The 21,902-nt window shown below is 37.2% G+C and overlaps 1 protein-coding gene across 19 annotated transcripts in view; it reads left to right on the top strand.

Moving 5' to 3' along the window:
* CADPS2 (calcium dependent secretion activator 2) overlaps positions 1 to 21,902 on the top strand; it is a 536,067-nt gene that overhangs the window by 224,942 nt on the left and 289,223 nt on the right. For all 19 annotated transcript variants that reach the window (XM_047694444.1, XM_047694449.1, XM_047694446.1 and 16 more), the window contains exons 5-6: positions 1,109 to 1,345; positions 6,209 to 6,330. In XM_047694444.1, the coding sequence (XP_047550400.1) occupies positions 1,109 to 1,345; positions 6,209 to 6,330 (359 nt within the window). The remainder of the gene's footprint in view (positions 1 to 1,108; positions 1,346 to 6,208; positions 6,331 to 21,902) is intronic.

The raw sequence follows: 21,902 nt of genomic DNA, 5'->3' as shown, positions 1-21,902 counted from the left end.
GGTGGGGATTTCTTAGGTTATGCTTCCAATGATGCCCAGGGAAACTATGAGAAAGGTATTAATTTTCCTGGAGCATTAAGCAGTCATTTGCAACCTGGCTGCTTTAGGCTTTCATTCCCAGCCAGTTTTGTACAAATAAGCTGATACGTGATGTCATGCTTCATATCATAAAGCTATAAACTCTTTAATGAAAGACCTAATGCCAGGTTTCCAAAAATTAAGGAGGAACCTATAGTGGGAGAAAGCCTTCTTTTGCTGTTGGTAAGAATGTAATTGGTTATCATCTGCTTTAAGGGTAATTTGCCAATATCTGTCCCTATCTTTTTAAATCCCAGTATTTGGGATGTCCTTCTCATCGAGTTGAAAGAAACCAAAATCTGATTACAGAGATCCAAGGACCAAATGGCAATGCTCATGTAGTTCAGAAAGAAAAATGAATCTTCTAGATTGATATTGTTATTCTTTTTCAGGTGCAGCTTTATTTATAAGTTGGCCTTTTGCTTTGAACTTAAAATTTTCTAAATCTTTTACTAAAAAACTGAATTTATGGTCATAAGGGATCTGGTTACATTTGTGTCATGTGAAAATTCTAGAATTTTCGGCATATTGCTGTTATGTGTTTTTTAATTTGAATTCTTACTTATAAAAAGGATATCCTCTTGATATATATTTGTGGTAAGAAAGATATTTGTGATGTTTGTTTCCTAACAGGCAAACACATTCATATACTGATCATTTTCCTTACCGACCAGTTTACCCCAAGCAATTCAAAGTTAACAGTGGCTAACTAAGATTGATCTCGAAGCTAAATTTTCTTCCATGTAGGTTTTCAGTTTTTCCTTAAGCAAGTACCTTGTCAAAAATAGTTAATGTGAAAATGTTACTTATTTTGTACCATAATGATTCTGAATAAAGGATGTAATGTACTCTTACACATAATTTGATGATTTTAAAGCCTGGAGACTGAAGAACTGGGCAGGTGCCTTTATTTTGAGTGTCACAGTTTCCAAGACAATCAGAGATATACATCGTATAATCTTCTATGATAAAATTGAAATAATAACTTTTGTAACATTGGTTTTTTTTTTTTTTTTTAATTATTTTCAAGGAAAGAAACTTCCCCAAATTTATAACAAAAGAAATGGAGACTATGTATATAGAAGAGTTGCGGTCTTCAGTGAATTTGCTAATGGCCAATTTGGAAAGTCTTCCAGTTTCAAAAGGTGGTCCAGAATTTAAATTACAAAAACTAAAACGTTCACAGAATTCTGCATTTCTGGACCTAGGCGATGAGAATGAGATTCAGCTGTCAAAGTCGGATGTGGTGCTGTCATTCACCTTAGAGGTAAGTGACGTGATCCCGTGTTCACCTCTGACAGCGTAAATGAAACTGCAGAATAATTTCTGCTCACCTTCATAGTAACTTCCTGAACTGAAAGCAGTGTGATATATTTTGAAGAAGTTACCTTATTCTTCATTTGCTAGACAATCCGGTTGTGAATGCAAACTAATACACATTGTTCTTTAAACATAATCCCAGTTTCAGGATTAAATAATAAAATAGTAAGTTTTGAGAAAATTCGTCTTTGTGCCAACTATCTTGGTGTAAGTTTATCAGTAAAAGCACATTTGGATGGAAATAGTATTTAAACACATAACCGAATTCTCTGTAACTTGGAAATTGCTTGCAGGCTTTTGGTTCACTTTGTTTTTAACCTACCTCACCTATGGTATTTTTCTAGAATCAAATCCCACCAGCCAGCTTTGAAACACAATATTGGGTGCATAGAGATGATAAGGAGAGAATTCTTCCTTTCCAGGATGTCCAGTTTCATTATAGATACAGTACATATTATAAAGAATAGGAACAAATGTCACATATTTAAAGTTCTGTTCTCTCAGACTGCTGAGTTTTATCCCTTTTATACAATGCACTGGAAACCAGATATGCAGACTCAGCACAGCCACCTGTTGAATTTTTTTTTTTATGATTACATTTCTTCTTTGCTAATCTGTGCATTGGGGCTAATCCATGTATTTCTTTATGCGTTTATACATGGCACAAACACATATAGTTGCAATATCGAGCTTAAATCAGAACACTCTCAAAAATTAAAGCTCGTTACTCCTTCCTTGCTTTGTTAAATTCTCTTTTCCCAGTACTGCTACTGAAGTTTGTGGATTGACTGATGGAGTTTTAGGAGGCACCATTTTAAATTTCTTTGTTGATAACTTCTTTCTTTTGGCTTGCTTAGTTTGTGACAGAAAAAGCAAGTGTGTGCTTTTGTTCTTTATTCCACCTGTTCAACTCTAAGATAAATTCAGGCTTGAGGATAAACCAGCTGCCTCTCTCTTAACTTCCAGGCTAATGATTTTTTTGTAAGTTAATAGATTAAATTTACTATCAGAGTTAGAAATGGGTTTTCTTCTGACCTGAGACTCTGTTCTAGGATGACCTAATGATTTTGCCATTACTCTGGGTTTCTTCTCAGTCTCTTCAGTATCTTAAAGAGATGTTTAATGGAAAACTACACAGTATCTTACATGTAGAAATCTGTTTTCGTACTGACCAAGGTGTAGAATGCCAAGGTGTTTTTTTTTTTAAGTCTTTGTATGAAATAAAATCTGTTACAATATAATTTGTAAAGCAAATTATTTTTGTAATGTATAAGTCTACCAACAGAACTGGAAACCATTCGAAACACCTTCTTCCTTTTTAAACAAAATTATAAATAACTGGCTTTTATGAACTCTTTTCCCCATTGAAAACAAGATTATCCTCATGAGTTAGCGTTGGTGTGAAACTATGAATTGTTCTGTCCTTTATTGCCGGTGTATGAAACAGGGCTGCTCAGTTAACAATAGAATGGTGTTAGGAAGAGAAAATGAGTTAAAGCTTCATTTTGCATGGTCTGAGAAGCTTGCCTATTTGTAAAATTGTTTTTGATAGTCCTCTACTGCTATGTCTATGTAAGGCAGATGTTTTCCTTCCATAGCATAATAGAGATGTTTTCTGTGATGTACTTCCGGTATCATAAATAGGAGTTGTGTGTTCAACAGCAAAAGGAAGTCACATTCCGTGCAGACTACACAATGCTTACCTGTGGACACCTGAGAGAACAGATGAGGTCCCCTTCTGTCCCCAGGGCCTTTGACCTCAGCCTAGCTAAACTCCCTAATTATCCCTGTCACATTATCTAAGCCTTGCTTCTCAGCCTAAGAAAGTTCTGAAAGGCAAGCAGTTAATCCAATTTCAGGGTCTCACATTTAGTCAGTCAGGCTTAAAATTGGTCCAGTGGGAAAAGTCTTTTCTACCAGCTGAAGTCTGAGTCTAGGGAGCAAGTGCAGATCTGAAAAACTGTTTAAATTTTATCACCTCTTTAAAATTGCTACCGACCGCTCTCTTCCCTCACCATACCCTGTTCTCTTAGCAAGCTGAATTTTTGCCACAGCTCTTACTTCCTGACGCACCTAATTCAGTTTGTTTATTATTCATTATCTGACAGAGTCTACTAAATGGTAAGCTACGGGAAGTTAAGGTCTTGTTTTGTTTGCTGAAGTATCAAAAGGGCCTAAAACATGGCCTGGCACACAGTTGACTTGATAAATACTGATTGAATTAGGGACTTTGATGGTATTAAGAAACAGCAGTGAAAAAAATAAAAAGGCAGAAGGTAGCCACAAGAAGATGACTTTTAGGTCTCTCTGCTGATGAAGGCTTCAAAGAGAATAACACAGCAAGAGCAAAGCTAACCTGCAAAACCACGAGCCAGATATTGAATATAAATATTCAAGTGAGGGGAGGACGACAGAGGTTAATGTGTGAAGTTGAGTCTGCATGTCAGAAGAGGGGTGGTGTCACTGGCATGAGTACGGCAGATTTTCGTAGTTTTCATCGGTATTAGGCTGGCAGCGCAGGTGACAACTTCTTTATCTGGTAGTACATGTCCCACATACAGCTCAGCCTTACTTTCTCAAACCTGCCCGTGACTCAGTGCCATGTAACTCTGGTCAATACATCATTCAGAAGCATGGTACCAAGTTTTCTATTTTGGACATGGCTCCCTTCTTTTTGTGTCCAGAATAATTCTGCACATTTTATCTTTATTAAATCTGTCACAGAGAGATTGGGGAAGAGAAGATGGAAATGAGACTGGTTTCATTTTCCATGTTCCCTTACCAGGTGTTGTGGGGAACTGGTCGGAACAGTTACCTGAAATAGGTCAGTTGATGGTCCACAGAATTCTTGGCTGTCTTTATCATTAAAGATTGAGACCAACTGTATTTTTTTTTATTCCTTTGGGAAATCAAATCTGTAGAATTGTGTTATTTTATTTATATGTGTGGATTCAGAACAGAAGTTACTTCTTTTGAAAGTGGCAATTCTGCAGAAAAAAACGTTCCCGGCACAGACGGCAGTATTAGTTTGTGGACTGGGAAACTGTTTCACAAGTTGTGTGTTTCAAGAGGTCCTGTTTGCAGTAGTTTGTAGGAGAGGTGACAGAAACAGTGGTAAGCGGGTACTTCCTTTCTTCTCTCTTGCACTTTGCTGAACACACTATGGAAAAAGATGTAGGGCAAGTAAGCATATTCCCACATATGAACTAAAAGATATCTACATTTATGATGTGTACACAATTCTATTGCTTCCCGTATTTTCAGTGACCTTCCAAAAATTTTATTAAGAAGTCATTTCGAGCATGTTGGTAAGTCCCTGTGGAATTGGCTTGTGATTGATATGGTTATCCTGTCAGTCATTTGTCTCAGCTTCTGCTTAGTTTTATTTGTATAAGGATCTGATGAGTTTCAAAATGACTAACAATGACGTTGATTTATTGAGAATGCATACCTCCTTTTGCTTACTTTCCATCAACAAGATGAAGTGCTTTGTTCTAACTTCCTTGAATATCTACAGAAGCTAGGAAAGGTGTTACTGTTCTCTATCAGTTCTTAGTCTGTTTTCTGTTATGCCCTTATTTTTATTCCTGCATTGGTATACATTTCACTGTGAATGAAATACCAAAAGTCTTGGTTGTGGAAGGAAAATGGTTCTGAATTTGACCTTTCTTTTTTTAGTGATTAGTTTCCCATTATTTTCATGGGAAAAAAAAATGGGTATTTATATTTACAAATGTAACCCTTCTGTTGTGCTGAAGAGTGAAAGGAAGGATAGTTTTTTTTTTTAAGATGGCTTCTTGGAGAACTTTTGCCTTGAGATTCATATCACAACTCAATGAAAAGTGGAATGATTTTAATAATGTATTAAATGATCAATACGTGATGTTTTTAGTGGATATTTTTGTAGCTACGTGGCATGGATGCTATTAATCTTATTTGTACAAATACAACATGAGATCAGAAAAAACCTGTGCATATTATAAAAATGCCATTGAATATAATTTATGAGTTTCAAGAGCTAGGGAAACTTCAGGATGCAAGATTTGACTGAAAAAAAAAAAAAAGCAAAAATATGAACATTAAAGCCCACTTGAAAAATATTTGTTTCCCTCTTTTCCAGGAGTTATAAGTGCATAAAACAGTATCAGTCTTTCTACCCATTCCCAGTGTGCTGCATTAAAGTCGCACATACATTTAGTGGATGGAAAAGTCCTTTTTTCCATTGCCAAGTTAGTGTAAGATAGTCATCGGCAGGTTATATCTCCCATACTTCATAATAAGATATACATTTTCTATAATGAATATTCTTTTATAAATACTAATAGTATCTAAATAAGTGAACAGATAAAGTTCTGATGATGTTACATACTGATTACCATGAATTGGGTTGATGATGATGGGTACCACTCATGAATAGGATTTCATTTTATGTGGAACTCAACTGGTACTGCTTTTAGCACATTCCCTGAATTTTCATGGGCGATTCTGCTTCACCTTATGCAGACTTGCCAGCATTTTTAAAGAATCTGAGTTTATACCTCATTTAACTCAGTAAGACTTATATTTAGAGATCTTAACCTTACTTTAATAAGCTTGCAGGAGATATTTCTTCAATATCAGACTTCCTCAGAATGTTACTTATTATACCTTACATGGATACAGATGATTCTAGTGAAGATAAAATACCATTGATGTTGCCAGATAATTTTATCAGTTGGTCATTCTAATTGTTGTCAATGTTGCTACTTCTGTGTCTTGTTAAAGACTGCTAGCTTGATGTATCATTTAAAAAATTTTTTTAAATCTTTAGATTGTCATAATGGAAGTGCAAGGTTTGAAGTCCGTTGCTCCCAATCGAATTGTTTACTGTACAATGGAAGTGGAAGGAGGAGAAAAACTGCAGACAGACCAGGCTGAAGCCTCAAGGCCACAGTAAGCCAGCTGAAAAAAAATTTTCCCTTTCCAAAGAAACATGGTTTATTCATTTGCAGCATTGTGTGGTTTTATATTCCACAAGGGTTATTGGTTAGCTTTGTTTCAACTGTGTTAGAATCATTGTGTGCCTTTCTAGATAAGGATGCTATAATTAGAACTATAGCAGATTCCCTGTGTAGTACAAACAGAAAATCTAACCTGCAAATGAGAAGCTAGTTATTTGGGAAGTCAATATTTGTAAGTCATTTAGAAAGAAAGCATGTGTTTCCATGTGTTATTTAAAAGGTGGTGCTTGATCCTATACTATAACCTAATAGCTTTTCCATTTCCATGTATTGCTGATGACTGTATGACACTGATGATGTTGAGGTGGATATAATTTTGCACAATGTCGTAGAATACTTAGGGAATAGGCTTGAGTTAGAGAACCAATTACTGACAACCGCACAGTAATCAGAGAAGCTAAAGCTGTTCTTAGCTGGCAGTTTTAGGTTTCAAATTCTGGGAATGAGTTTAATTAAGTTTGGAAGATGTTCTCTTTAACTGATTGAAACTTGGGAAACATCACAGTGTCTGGTAGAAATAACCAGGCTAGCCTGAGGAATTTGAGTGAAAATTGCCTGCCTTTCATTTGTACATGCCTTTATTTTTTTTAATTATTTTTTTTATTGTGTTATATTAGTCACCATAAAATACATCCTTAGTTTTTGACGCAGTGTTCCAAGATTCATTGTTTATGTGGGGCACATATTGCATGAAACACTAGGTGTACACTGCCTTTAGAAAATATTTTTTTCCTTCCTCAGGACTTGGAAATTTGTCTTATCACAGCATGATGATGTGGCCTGTTCATTCAGGAAGTGTCTAATCAGATCCTGGTTGGCAGTGGGTCGATAGAGGGGAACAAAAACTTTCATTTTCCTTAGGGCAGGCACAAGTTTTAAGGTGGGGACAGATACAAGTGTAGTAGGACAGGTATACACAAGGCATTATGAGACGGAGAAGAAGCAAGTTGCACCTTCTGACTGTGCCTTATAAAAAGTCCTACAGATCTACCCCTAACCAGGCTCTCATTACCTCTGGGACCTCCCCTAAGCCCTCATCAGAAGGGCTTCATGTAATTCCTCAAACATATCTTTACACTTGTTTTTCCCTCTGCCTGCCTTCCGTTTATCTTTTGTATGGCTGGATCCTTGGTGTTAGACATTTCTCCAAAGAAGACCTACAAATGACTAATAAGTGACACATGAAAAAATGCTTCACACTCATCAAGGGAAATAAAAATCAAAAGCACAATGGGTTACTAGAATGGCTAAAATTAACTCGGGAAACAACAGATGTCAGGGCGGATGCATTAAAAGGGGAACCCTCTTTCACTGATGGTGGGAATGCAAGCCGGAGTAGCCACTCTGGAAAAGAGTAATGGAGGTTCCTCAAAAAGTTAAAAGTAGAGCTACCCTATCACCCAGCAATTACACCACTAGGTATTTATCCAGAGGATGCAAACATAGTGATTTGGAGAGGCATATGCACCCCAATATTTGTAACAACAATGTTCGCAACTGCCAAAATAAGGAGAGAGCCTAGATGTCCATTGGCAGATGGATGGATAAAGATGATGTGTGTATATATACACAATGGAATACTACTCAGCCACCAAAAGGAATGAAATCTTGCCATTTGCAATGATGTGGCTGGAACTAGAGTTTATTATGCCAAGTGAATTGAGTCAGAGAAAGAAAAATACCGTATGATTTCACTCATGTGGAATTTAAGAAACAAAACAGATGAACACAGGGGAAAGGAAGGAAAAATAAAAACAGAGGCAAACCATAAGTGATTCTTAACGATAGGGAACAAATTGAGGGTTGCTGGAGGGGATGTGGGTGGGCGGGAGGAGGTAATTGGATGAAGGGCGTTAAGGAGGGCACTTGATGTAATGAGCACTGGGTGTTATATGCAACTGATGAATCACTAAACTCTACCTTGAAATTAATAATACACTATGTTAACTAACTTGCATTTAAATTTTAAAAAAGTCTTCCCTCAAAAAAATCTTAAATCTTAACTTGAGTAACTCAGTTAGTTAAACATCTGACTCTCGACTTCAGCATAGGTCTTGATCTTGGGGTTATGAAGTTTAAAGTCCTGCATTGGGCTCCACTCTGGGCATGGAGCCTACCTTAAAAAAAAAAAAAAATTCTTAAACCTCACTTGCTGAGAACACCTCTTTTAGATAACCCAATATGAAAAAAAAAAAAAAATAGATAACCCACTATGAAGCAGATACTTTCTGGCTCATTTTAATCTTTAGACTAATGTGCTTCTTATCTGTTCCTTTTATATTTCCCCCTTGAGAAAAAGGTAGATATCTTGTCCTGTTCGATCTTCTGGTACTCTGTAGGCTGTCAGAATTGATTCAGTTGCTTACACTTATTTTTATGACTTAGTCACAGTAAATATTGAAGGGTGTAGTATTTACTCCAAATAGAGTTGAGTTACAGTGTGACAATGAAGTGAAAATAAAGAGAATAAACAACTCTTTCAAGAGATTCTTTAGACCTAGGAGGAGGCCATGAGACAGAAGGAAATTGATTGGGGCTATTTTTGGCAGAGCATATGGAATCAAGGGAGAGGTGTGGTTTTTGTTTTAAAGGTCAGTTATATTAGTCTGTTGTGTAATCATCAGAGTTGTGCAATCATCAGCAATTCTACAAGCTATTCATTACCTCAAAAAGAAGCATCGTACCCCCTGACCTCTCAACCTCAGATCACCCCCATCTTGACCAATTACTAAGTGACTTTCTGTCTCTATAGATTTGCCTATTCTGGGCATTTCAAATAAATAGAATCATATAGAGTGTGTGCTCTTTTGTGACTGGTTTCTTTCCCTTAACATAGTGTTTTCTGCTTACTCTAACTTCTGGCATGTATCAGAACTTCAGAACTTCTAGCGTGTTCAGAACTTCAGAACTTCTAGCCTGTTCAGAACTTCGTTTCTTTCTATGACCAAATCCTGGCATGGATATACCACATTTTGTCTATCCATTCATTTAGATTGAGGACAGTTGGGTTGTTTCCACCTTGTGGCTACTGGGAATACTGCAAGTAAAGTTGTGCAAATATCTGTTTGAGTCCCTGTTTTCAGTTGGTTTAGGTCTGTCCGTAGTGGAATTGCTGGACTGGGTAATAATTGCATATTTAGATGTTTGAGGATCCACCAAACTGCTTCCTATGGTGATAGCACCACTTTATTTTCCCATCAACAATGTGGAAGAGTTTCAATTTCTTCACATTCTCACCAGTACTTATTATTCGCCCTATACACAGTCATTCTAGTAGGGAGGACATGGTATCTCATTGTGATTCGATTTACACTTCACTCCTGGCTAATGATGTTGGGCATATTTTCAAATTTTGTATTAGCTATCTGTATATCTCTATAGAGGAATGTCTATTTAAGTCTCTCCTTCCTTTTTTATTGAGTTGTCTTTTAAGTGTAAGAGCTATTTCTATATTCTTGATGTTAGATTCTTACATATGATTTGTGAATGTTTTCTCCCTTTGTGTAGATTATCTTTTTGTATTCTTGATATTGTCTTTTGATACTGTTCAGTTTATCTATTTTGCTGTTGCTACTTATGCTTCTGGAGCCAGGTCTAAGAATCTGGTGGTCAATCCAAGGTCACAAAAATTTAGCCCCATGTTTTCTCCTAAGACTTTCATAGTTTTACCTCTTACATTTAGGTCATTAACCCATTTTAAAGATTTATTTATCTTAAGAAAGAGGTTGCATGCTCATGTGCGCAAGCAGGGAGAAGGGCTGAGGAAAAGGGAGAGAGAATCTCAAGGAGACTCCACACTGAGTGTGGAGCCCCATGTGGGGCTTGATCTCATGACTCTGAGATTGTGACTTGAGCAGAAACCAAGAGTCAGCTGCTGACTTTTATTTGTGGTAGGATGTAAGGGTTCAACTTCCTTTATTTGCATGGGACAATTCAGTTGTCCAGTTCTTTTTTTTTTTTTTTTTAAGATTTTATTTATATGACAGAGATCACAAGTAGGCAGGGGGTGAGAGTGGGGGAGTAAGCAGAGAGCCCGATGCGGGGCTCGATCCCAGGACCCTGAGATCATGACCCAAGCTGAAGGCAGAGGCTTAACCCACTGAGCCACCCAGGTGCCCCTAGTTGTCCAGTTCTTAAGTTGAGGAAACTATTCCTTTCCCATTAAATATTCTGGGTACCCTTTTGGAAATCAATTTATCATAAATAACATGGGTTTGTTTTTGGACTCTGAATTGTATTACATTGATGTTCTTATGCTAGTACCACAGTATTTTGCTTACCATTGCCTTTTATGAAGTAGGTTTTGTTTTGGGGTTTTTGTTTGTTTTTTTTTGGCCTTGTGTAACATTTTAATATCACGAGTATGTGTCTTCCAGATCTGTTCTTTTTCAAGATTATTTTGGCTATTCTCAATTTCCATATGACCTTAAGGATAACTTTGCATGTTTCCACAAAGGTTTTGCAAATAGCTCCAGCTGGGATTCTCCTAGAGATTGTATTGAATCTGATCAACTTGGAGAGTACTGCCATCTTAATAAATGGTGTTGTCTTCCTACTCATGAACATGGTGTCTTTCTAGTTATTTAGACCTTTGTTTCTTTTAACAATAGTTTGTAGTTTCCAAAGTGTAAGTTTTGAACTTCTTTGGTAAAATTTATTCCTGGTATTTTATCATTTTCTTAAGTTATTTTGAATTGTTTACTGTAAGTTTATAAAGATTATTTTTTAAATATTGATCTTACATGCTGCACCCTTGCTGAACTTGTTAATTCTAATGGTTGTTATTTTATGAGATTTTTTAGATTTCTTTTTATATAAGATCATGTCATCTACAAGTAGTGATAATTCTGTTTCTTCCTGATCTAGATCCCTTTTCTTTCTTTCTTTCTTTTTTTTTTCTTTTTACCTAATTGTCCTGACTAGTTCTTCCACTGCAGTGCTGGGTACAAGTGGCAGGAGTAGACCTTTATGCGTTCTTCCTGATTTTAATAGAAAAGCATATATTTTTCATGATTAAGTATAATCCTAGCTCTGGATTTTTTGTAGATGCCTGTTGCCAATTTGAGGAAGTTCCTGTTCATAGATTTGTTAGTGTTTTTATCGTGAAAAGGTGTTGGATTTTGTCAAATGATTTCTCTGCCTCTGTTGAGAGAATCGTGTAGGTTTTGCTTTTAATCCTATTGACATGGTGCATTACATTATTTACTTTTTTTTCAAGATTTTATTTATTTATTTGACAGAGAGGTCACAAGTAGGCAGAGAGGCAGGCAGAGACAGAGAGAGGAGGAAGCAGGCTCCTCGCCGGGCTGAGATCCCGATTTGGGGCTCGATCCCAGGACCCTGAGATCATGACCTGAGCCGAAGGCAGAGGCTTTAACCCACTGAACCATCCAGGTGCCCCACATTATTTAACTTTGAGGTGTCAAACTAGTCTTGTATCCCTGACATAGTTTGTACTTGGTCACGATGCCTAATACTTATTTGTTACTGCATTTAGTTCTCCAGTCTTTTGTTAAGGACTTTTGCATCTCTTTAAGAAATAGTGATCTATAATATCTTTTTTGTGACTTTCTGATTTTATTTTTTTTATTTTTATTTTTTTAAAGATTTTATTTTATTTATTTGACAGACAGAGACCACAAGTAGGCAGAGAGGCAGGCAGAGAGAGAGGGGGAAGCAGGCTCTCTGCCAAGCAAAGAGCCCGATATGGGGCTCGATCCCAGGACCCTGAGATCATGACCTGAGCCAAAGGCAGAGGCTTAACACACTGAACCACCCAGGCGCCCCCCTATCTGATTTTATATTGGCCTCATAGAATGAGTTTGGAAGTGGTCTCCTTTTTTTTTTTTTTTAGGTATGGAAAATTAGTATTAATTTATTAATGTTTGTAGGAATTTACTGAAGAAGCCCTCTGGGGCTGGGCTTTCTTTGTAGGTAGGTCTCCATTACTAATTTAATCTCTTTCTTGTAGATCTATTTGGGATTTGGTGTATTTAGAGTAATTTGTCCATTTCATTCAAGTTGCCTAATTTATTGGCATACATTTGTTTATAGTATTCATTTACAATGTTTTTTATTTCCATAAAATATTCCTTCTTCAATTTCTAAAATGAATTCAATGAATTCTAGTATTTGAATCTCCTTTTTCTTAGTCCATCTAGCTAAAAAAATGTTTATCTTTAAAATATCCAACTTTTGTTTCATTGATTCTCACTCTAATCTTCTTTATTTCCTTCCCTTTTTCCCTTTAGGTTTAGTTTCTCCTCTTTTTCTAGTGTCTTAAGGTGGAAAGTTAGATTTTCGTGTTGAGATCTTCCCAATACAGGTACTTAGAGTTATAAATATCCTTCTAAGCACTGCTTGAGCAGCATCCCATAAATATCAATATGTTCAATATGTACATTTTCACTCAACGAGGAGAATTTGGATCAGGAAAATGTGTTATTTGTACGGTAAACAGTCAAGGGAAGAAGTTTCTTATTAGCAAGAAAGTAAAAGACTCCGATCCTATCACGTCACCCCAGTGCCTAGGAGGACAGAAGTCACTCCTGAAATCCACTAGGAACACAACAGTATGTCACCACTCACTGGTTGGGAAGCTCTTTTATGGCAATTATATTTTTTTCTAGACATCTTCATTCAGGCTGCTGTGACAGAAATACTGTTTTAACACTGGGCGGCTTAAACAACAAACATTATTTCTCACAGTTGTGGATGCTGGAAGTGTGAGATCAAGCTGCCAGCACAGTCACTGAGGTCTACAGGGAGGGCCCTCTTTTGGGGCCCACCTTCTTGCCGGGTCCTCCCACGGTGGAGAGGGAGCTCTTGCATTTCTTCATCTTCTTATAGGGGCACCAGTTCCATCACGGGGCTCCATTCCCGTGACCTCATCCACATTCACTTTCCTCCCAGAACCCCACCTCAAGACGTTATTACATTAGGGATTACAACTTCAGCATCTGAACTTTTGGGGCCGCATAACCAGTCCTCTCAAAATTCATGTCTTCACCTGAAAAATAGGTTAATTCTATCCCAACGGCCCCAGAGGTTTTTACTTTATTCTAGCATCCGTTCTGGAGTCTAAAATCTGAAGACTCATCTAAATATTATCCAAACCAGATATGGGTAAAGTAAGTTATGATTCATTCTGAGGCCAAGTTCCTCTCCAGCCGTGAACCTATGAAATCAAATAAATTATATGCTTCATGAGAACAGTGGTGGGAGAGGCACAGAAGAGATATTCCAGTTCAAAACAGAGAAATGAGGAATAGAAGAGTGGGTGACAAGTCCCAGGTAAATCTAAAGCCTAACACCATAAACTCCTTTAGACATGAAGCCTCAGGAGTGCTCTTCTTTGGTTCCAAGCTTTGCCTTCTGGACCCACCAGGACAGTGATCATACCTGCATGGCTCTGCTGGATGGGTGTTTAACCCCTGCAGCTTCTGGTGGCTGCCACCCAGCATGTTGAAACAAAGGCAGTGGCCCCATCCACAAGGCCTGCTGGGCAGAGGTCTAAGCCTTTGAAACGGAGGTGGAGATCATCCTTTTGGTGCCTTGCCCTCCTCCCAACCCTTGCAGGCTTGTTGTACTGAAGGCCGGTACTGGGATTGGTAGCCCTAATGATCTCTGATTCACCTTTGGAGTCATTCCTCCCTTGTCTTAAAGACTAGAATGTGTTCATAGCTGAATCTCTGGTCTAGTTTTATTTATTTATTTGATAGGCAGAGATCACAAGTAGGCAGAGAGGCAGGCAGAGAGAGAGGAGGAAGCAGGTTCCCTGCTGAGCAGAGAGCCCGATTCGGGGCTCGATCCCAGGACCCTGAGATCATGACCTGAGCAGAAGGCAGAGGCTTTAACCCACTGAGCCACCCAGGCACCCTCTGGTCCAGTTTTATAGGGCCTAAGAAATTCAGCAGCTTTCTTTCATTTCTTTTGATCTCCTTCAGTTCAGACCAACAGTGTTCCTGCTGAGGTGGTTGATTAGGTTCGTGGTTCATACCTACACTTACCTCCTTCTCAAATTGCTGGTCTCCCACACCTTGAGTGTTCTTTTCTGAACACACTTTCTCGTCATGGGCAGACTAAGAATCTTTCAAATCTTTATGATCTGCTAACTTTTTACATAACAATTGTCTTTAATACATTTTCTCTTACTGCATTTTACTGTAAGCAGTCAGGAGCAACCAAGAAGCTCCTTCAACACTTTGCTCAGAAATTTCCTCAAGTCACTCTCCAGTTTCATTGCACAGAAGTATTACGTTTCACAAAACACTAGAAAATGAACATGATTCAGCCAGGTTCTTTGCCACTGATAACAAAGATAATCTTTCTTGATGTTTCCAGTAACATGTTCTTCTTTCCCACTGAGATCTCATCAAAATAGTCTTCACCATCTGTATTTTTACCAACATTCTGTTCACAATATGTCTTCTCCGAGAAGATGGAAGCTTTGTCTATAGCTCTTCTCTTAATGAACCTTCACCAGACCTTCCCTTAGGGTCCCTTTGTTGTAATACTGGCTCTTTCTAGCCCGGATCTCCAAGTTCTTCCCGCCCCTAGCCCTTATGCCCATTCCAAAGCTGCTTCCACATTTTTAGGTATTTGTTACAGCAGCACCACACTTTTCAGTGTGGGCTACTACAATAAAAATACCATAGGTTGGGTGATTTAAACCGCAAATATTTATCTTGTACAATTCTGCAGATAAAAGTCCAAGATCAGGGCAGCAGCAGGGTCAGGTTCTGGGTGAGGGGCCTCTTCCTGCTTTATACAGGGCTAAGTTCTCCCTGTACCCTCACAGAGTGGGGAGACAGACCACCACCTCCATGACCTCACTGAAACTCAATCCCCTCCAAAAGACCCTAACTCCAAATACCATCATACTGAGGTTTTGGGCCTCAACATGGGAATTTGGAAGTGGGGGCCATAAACACTAGGACAGCAGTAGTCCATGAAATCTTCAGGGCGTGCGAATGCCCTAAGAATTCAAATACCCTGTTGTTTTTTAGAAAATCTTTTTATTTTTTATTTTATATTTTTTAAAGATTTTATTTATTTATTTATTTGACAGAGAGAGATCATAAGTAGGCAGAGAGAGGTGGGGGAAACAGGCTCCCTGCTGAGCAGAGAGCCCAATGCGGGGCTCGATCCCAGGACCCTGAGATCATGATCTGAGCTGAAGGCAGAGGCTTTAACCCATTGAGCCAGGCGCCCCTAGAGAATCTTTTTAAAAAGCTTTATTGAGGTACAATTTATACAGCATTGTCAAGTAGATGATTTTCAGTAAATTTAGGCACCTGTACTGCTATCAGCTTGTGCTATCAATTCAGTTTTAAAACACATCACTTCAGAATGTCTCTCGCGTCCATTTGCAGTCTTGGAACTGCCAGTTCTAGGAAGCTGCTCACCTACTTGCTAGTGCTAGAGTTTTATTTTTTCTGGACATTTCATATAAATGAAATCATGCCCTCGGTAGTCTGGGTTTTTTCATTTAGCCTAATTTCTACAAAATTTATTTGATACTTAAGTATTTGGTCAGTCAAACGAGTTAACTTTTATATCAATAGTCATTTAGCTTATGGTGTATTCATAAAGAGATTCTGATAATAGGGAACAACATCTAACTGGATAATTTAAATGAATTAACATGCTTACAAGTTAGAAAATATGATCACAATCTCCAGCACTCCTTTTTATTCTTACTACAAGGAAATTTGGCTAAAATAGCTTTTCTCTTTCCTCGTGAACACTGAGTTAACTGTAAAATGAATTAAATGATTTATATTTATCATTGTATCCCAGGGGCAGACCACTTTAAATTAAAAATGTGTCTTCTGAATGCTGACCGACTGTCGCTTTCTGGCAGTGTGGTTACTTCTCTCTTGAACTCCTCTTCCACAACAGGAAAGAGACTCATCTCCTCCATCATTATAGTGAATCGTGCCTCAGACACGTTTTCTAAATTTTATAGCTTCAACAGTTTGTGTCGTATTGGAGATCAATTCATCCTTCTGTCTGCTACTAATTAAAGCGCCTTATTTAGTCCATATTTCCAATAAATTTAATCAAGATTTCTAGCCACTGCCTGTTTCATTCCTGTAGTTCTTATTTCCCGCCAGCAATTAGATAGAAACAGCATGTGAGCTTGGTACATAACTTAGAATATAGAATCTGAGATCTCATAAAAGTATGTTTATAGACAAGTTTGATTTATAAAGAGTAGTAATGAGTTAATCTATTAAAGTTTTTAGTTTTTAATGGAGGGAAGGGAGTGTAGGTAAACCGTATTTCAGTTAGGGAGGAAATTGTTCATGGATTTTTATTTTTTCATTGTTTCATAGTCTCTCAGTGAGCCAGGAAGGGTTTTGTTCTCTGTAAACAGAGGTACAAAAACACTGTTGCTATACTTGTATAGCTTTTTTTTTTTTTTAATCTTTTCCAGACATTTTGTTACTTGATTTTTAGCCCATACCCTTAATGATACCACCTGAAAGGAAAGGGAGCATAAGAAGAATGATAGACTGATGGGAGAGGACTCATGCAGTCATCATGAACATTCTTCAACCTCATGAAAATGATGGGAAATAGAGGCTACAGTACCTGTTTCTAGAAACTCTAAAATCCGAATCAGAATTGTAATAATCTGTCAAACTATGGAGAGAATAGTGCAGCTACAAATGGAAAGCTTATCAGAGTGACAAGGTGCTGGGACAGTTGTTTGAGAGATTAAATACAGATGGCATATAAACTAAAGGAACCTAGCCATGCTTTTTATAAAAGCATATTAGTTTTCATTTTAGTAATTTCTGCGTTAGTTTTCATTAGCCTGCTACTCTTGAGAACCAGAGATCAAATATAGTACATTTTTAAATCTATCAAGAAGTGTGCTTGTTTTAATGAAACTAAAGATAAACACTTGAATGGTGTAAGTTTCACCTTTTCTCGTTTCCATCTTTAAAAACATGAGATTGCTTCGTCTTATATAAATAAATTTACCAGAAGTAACATTTCTCTAAGCTGATGCTACTGGCACAAAACAAAATGAAGCCTAACGAGATAAACATTGGCCAAATACAGAAATTACATTCACTGAGAATTTATTTGGAAGTAAAGGAAGATGATTTGGGGATCCTTGTAATTAGTGACATCTGAATTAAAGGGAAAACATGCTAGATTAAGGTTCCAGATGCTGAACAGCCCTAGTGAGCTAAAACGGAAAATGAGAGTGAGAGGGCTTGGGAGAAACTTCATATAATTATGATTATCAACATCTCTATGACAGATTTACAGTTTGTAAATAACTTCCCTTTATAATCTGTGACTTTTTTTTTTAGAGCAACCTTTTGTAGTTGTTTTCATTATTGTTCCATTGGATTTATGTAACCAGTGTATTGAATGGGCTCAATTTGGGGGAGTGTGAGTAGCAAACAACTTAATTTTTATCCCTGTGTTACTCTTAGACATCTCCAGGATTCACCTTCCATGTCCTTTGATATGGATCCTATGTCTTTGCAGAAACCATGGCTGTTCTGCTCATTGCTAGGTATTAAATAAGATGTTTCAGGTATTGAAATTTTCAGACAGTTTAAGTCCTAGCTTAAGCCTTTTCAAAACTTGTTCCTTTTCTTCCAGCTCATCCAGAAACCTTTGGGGAGGGGAAAAGTTGCTGTCATCAGTTCTGTTCACTCTTCTTTTGTCTGTTCATATACTCATTCTACCACTTTTGGGTAGGGTTGAGGTTGGGAGGAGGGGAAGAGATGAAGGGGCACCATGTTTCTGTGTGTAGGGGCTCTCTGTAGTCCTCTCCATTAGCAAATGCTTTCTAGCACACGTCCACACAGAAGTTTACTCTAATGCAGCTCTCCTTGCTAGCAGGGGCTTGGGACATCACACTGCTCCCTCTTAGAATGATGCATCCTGTAGTGGCCCTCTTCCTCTTCCCTGAGCTACCGACTTAACACTATTATCCACATAGCCTCTTCCTGCTTGCACTTAATTTCCTTAGCTGGTGGCTTCAATGAGGTTGAAGCTCCTTGAAGACAGGGACTGTGTATTATACCTCCTGGTTTCTGTCTAGCCCCAGCTGCAGGAATATGGACAAATAGTGCTCAGTAATCTATATGTTTACCCATTAGAGTGAAAAATACAGTCTCCCAGTATGTTTCATGGTAGGACACCGGGGACAGCACAGCTTATAATCAGAATACGCATTTCCTTGTTTTCCCATCCCAAGCTTCCATTTTTCTATAAAATCCTTGGAAAACATGCTCTCGAGAGCCAGGTCTTCTGCTTGTGCATGCTGAGTGGCAACTAGAATTCAGGATCACTACCCAATCTTGCGACCCTGGCTTTCCTGACATTGGGGACCTTCTGGGTAAGCAAGACCACTTCTCCAGGGAGACACAGGGACAGTATAATTTTAATATAATCAGTATATGATTCCTTAGATCATAAGTACTCATTCCTAAAGCTCTTCTTTCCAGAAAAGAGCCTGCTATTTGCAAGTTCTTTCTCCACTGCCTTTTCATAGGCTCTTTACTTTGACTTTTCAGATGAAAGGCACATCTCTCAAACAACTTGAGTCTTGCCGTGATTCCTGTCCTAGAGTGCAAAACCTTCAGGTCACCATTCAGAAGGAAAATTTGTGATGTGTTAGTTCTGAGAAAGTGAAGGACAAATGATGTCATAAACCCTACTGTAAATTAGGTGGCTTATACTTCCTTGCTTTCAACAAAGATGGATTTGTTTTCAACTGCTATCTAATTGAAAAATAACTTTTGCTTATCAATCACTATCTTTGGTTACATTTAAGTAGCAAATAAGTAAGTTGATGGAAATTGCTATAATAATGTCTACGTACTTGTTTTTCGTACCTATAATAGTAAAACAAAATTCTAGTAGTTGATCAGTTGAAATTGATGATGAACTCAATCTAGAATTAAGTAGGAGTCACCTTTTAGATACATTAACTAATTGTGGGGGGGAAGCACTGTCCATTTCAATAAGATGCGCATCAAAATTTTTTTTCATTTTTACTATTAATTACTTGTCATATTTATTTTGGATCATTTGAATATTATTAGTCATTATAATAAAAACTAAATTCAGAAGGTATTTTATTTCCTAGAGTTGTATTTGGTTTTTGACAAATAACTGTATATATTCAAAGTATAAAATATGTTTTGGTATGTGTTATGAGATGATTATGACAATCAAACTAATAAATTTTTCACATCCCGTAGTTACCTTTTGTGTATGTGTGCTGAGATTCTTGAGTTCTACTTATACTCTTAGCAAATTTTAAGTATATAATACATTACAAACCATATGACTGTAGTCTCCATGTTGTAATTAGTTCTTGAGAACTTACTCATAAATGACACATTGTACTCTTTGATTAATATCTGCCCATTTCTTCCACCCTACATTTCTGATAACCATCACTCTCATGCTGTTACTATGAGTTTGACTTATTTTTTTTAGGTTCCATATATAAGCTAGACCATGCAGTAATTGTCGTTCTGCATATGGCTTATTTCACTTAACCTAATACCCTCCAGGTTCCTACATGTTGTTACAAATGACAGGACTGTCTTCTCTTTTAAGGCTGCATGATACTCCATTGTACGCATATACCACATTTTCTTTAGCCATTCTACTATTGATGAGTACTCAGGTTGTTTCCATATTATAGCTAATGTGGAGAATACTGTAGCAAACATGGGAATGCAGATATGTCTTTAAGATAGTGTTTTTATTTCCTTTTATCCTGTATATATAATATATAACATATATACTCAGGAGTGCAATTGATGGGTCATATGGTAGTTCTATTTTTAATGTTTTGAGGAAATGCCACACTGTTTTCCATAATGGTTGTATCAGTTTATGTTCTCACCAAAATGCAAATGATTTTCACATCTTCACCAATACTTACCTTTTGACTTTCTGATAATAGCCATCCTAACAGGTGTGAGGTAATACTTCGTGGTTTTGATTTGCATTTCCCCGATGATGAGTGGTGTTGAGCATCTTTTTGTATACTTATTGCCCATTTATAGGTTTTCTATGGAAGAATGTTCAATTCTTTACCCATTTTTAGTAAGGTTATTTGATTTTTGCTATTGAGCTGTAGGAATTCTTTATATGGTCTAGATAGTAATCCTTTTTTTAAAATCATTTTTGATTTTTTATTAGCATATAATGTATTATTTGTTTTGGGCATACAGTTCTGTGAGTCATCAGCCTTACACTGTTCACAGCACTCACCAGCACATACCCTCCCCAACATTCATCACCCTGGAGACAGTAATTCTTCATCAGATGTATGCTTTGCAAATATTACAGAAGTCGCTTTTTCAGTTTGTTAATTATTTTCTTTGCTCTGCAAAAGCTTTTTAGTTTGATTTTTCCTTTTGTTGCCTGTGTTTTTGGTGTAATCCAAAACATTCTTGCCAACACAGGGTGCTTTGCCTCTGCATTTTCTTTCAGTTTTATGGTCTCAAGAATTATGTTTAAGTCTTTAATCCATTTTTATTTTTTTTGCTATAAGATAAGGATCCACTTTTACTCTTCTCCATATGGATGTCCAGTTTTCCCAGCACCATTTATGAAAGAGACCCCCTCCTTTCCCATTGTACATTTTTGGCGCCTTTGATGAAATTCAGTTGAATACACATGCATGTTTGATTCAGTGCCCTGGTTTTTGTTCCCTTGGTCTGTGTGTCTTTTTTCTTGGCAGTACCATAATGTTTTACTATAACTTTGTAATATTGTTTGAAGTCAAGCAATGGGATGCCTTCAGTTTAATTCTTCTTTCTCAAGATTGCTTTAGTTGTTCAATGGGTTTTGTGGCTCCAAACTAATTTTAGAATTTTTTTTTCCATTTCTTTGAAAACTGCCATGGGAATCTTGATAGGGATTGTATTGACTCTGTTAGATCATTTTGGATAGAATAGACATTTTAACAATTATCTTCTGATTCATGAACACTGGTTATCTTACAGTTTGTATTTTCTGTAGTGCTTGTCATTAACATCTTACAGTTTCTAGTGTTCAGATCATTCAACTTTTTGGTTAAATTTTATTCCGACATATTTTATTCTAATTGTTGTTGTTGTAAGTGTGACTGTTTTTAATGCCTTTATGGATACTTTATTGTTAGTGTATAGAAATGCAAGTGGTTTTGTATATTGATTTTTATATCCTGCATCTTTACTGAATTTATTCATTACTTTTATTTATTTATTTATTTATCCAGTGTTCCAAGATTCATTGTTTATAGACCACACCCAGTGCAATACATGCCCTCCTTAATACCTACGACCAGGCTCATCCATCACCCTCATCCCCCTCCCTTCCCAAACCCTCAGTTTGTTTCTCATAGTCCACAGTCTCTCATGCTGTATCTCTTCCTCCAATTTACCCCAATTCACTTTAACCTTTCCTTCTCCTAAAATCCTTCATGTTATTCCTTATGCTCCACAAGAAAGTGAAACCATATGA

Source organism: Lutra lutra, chromosome 11, assembly GCF_902655055.1.
Source record: "Lutra lutra chromosome 11, mLutLut1.2, whole genome shotgun sequence".
NCBI classification, from domain to species: Eukaryota; Metazoa; Chordata; class Mammalia; order Carnivora; family Mustelidae; genus Lutra; species Lutra lutra.
Note: the sequence above shows the minus strand (reverse complement) of the source record. Positions and strands in the feature narration are given on the sequence as shown.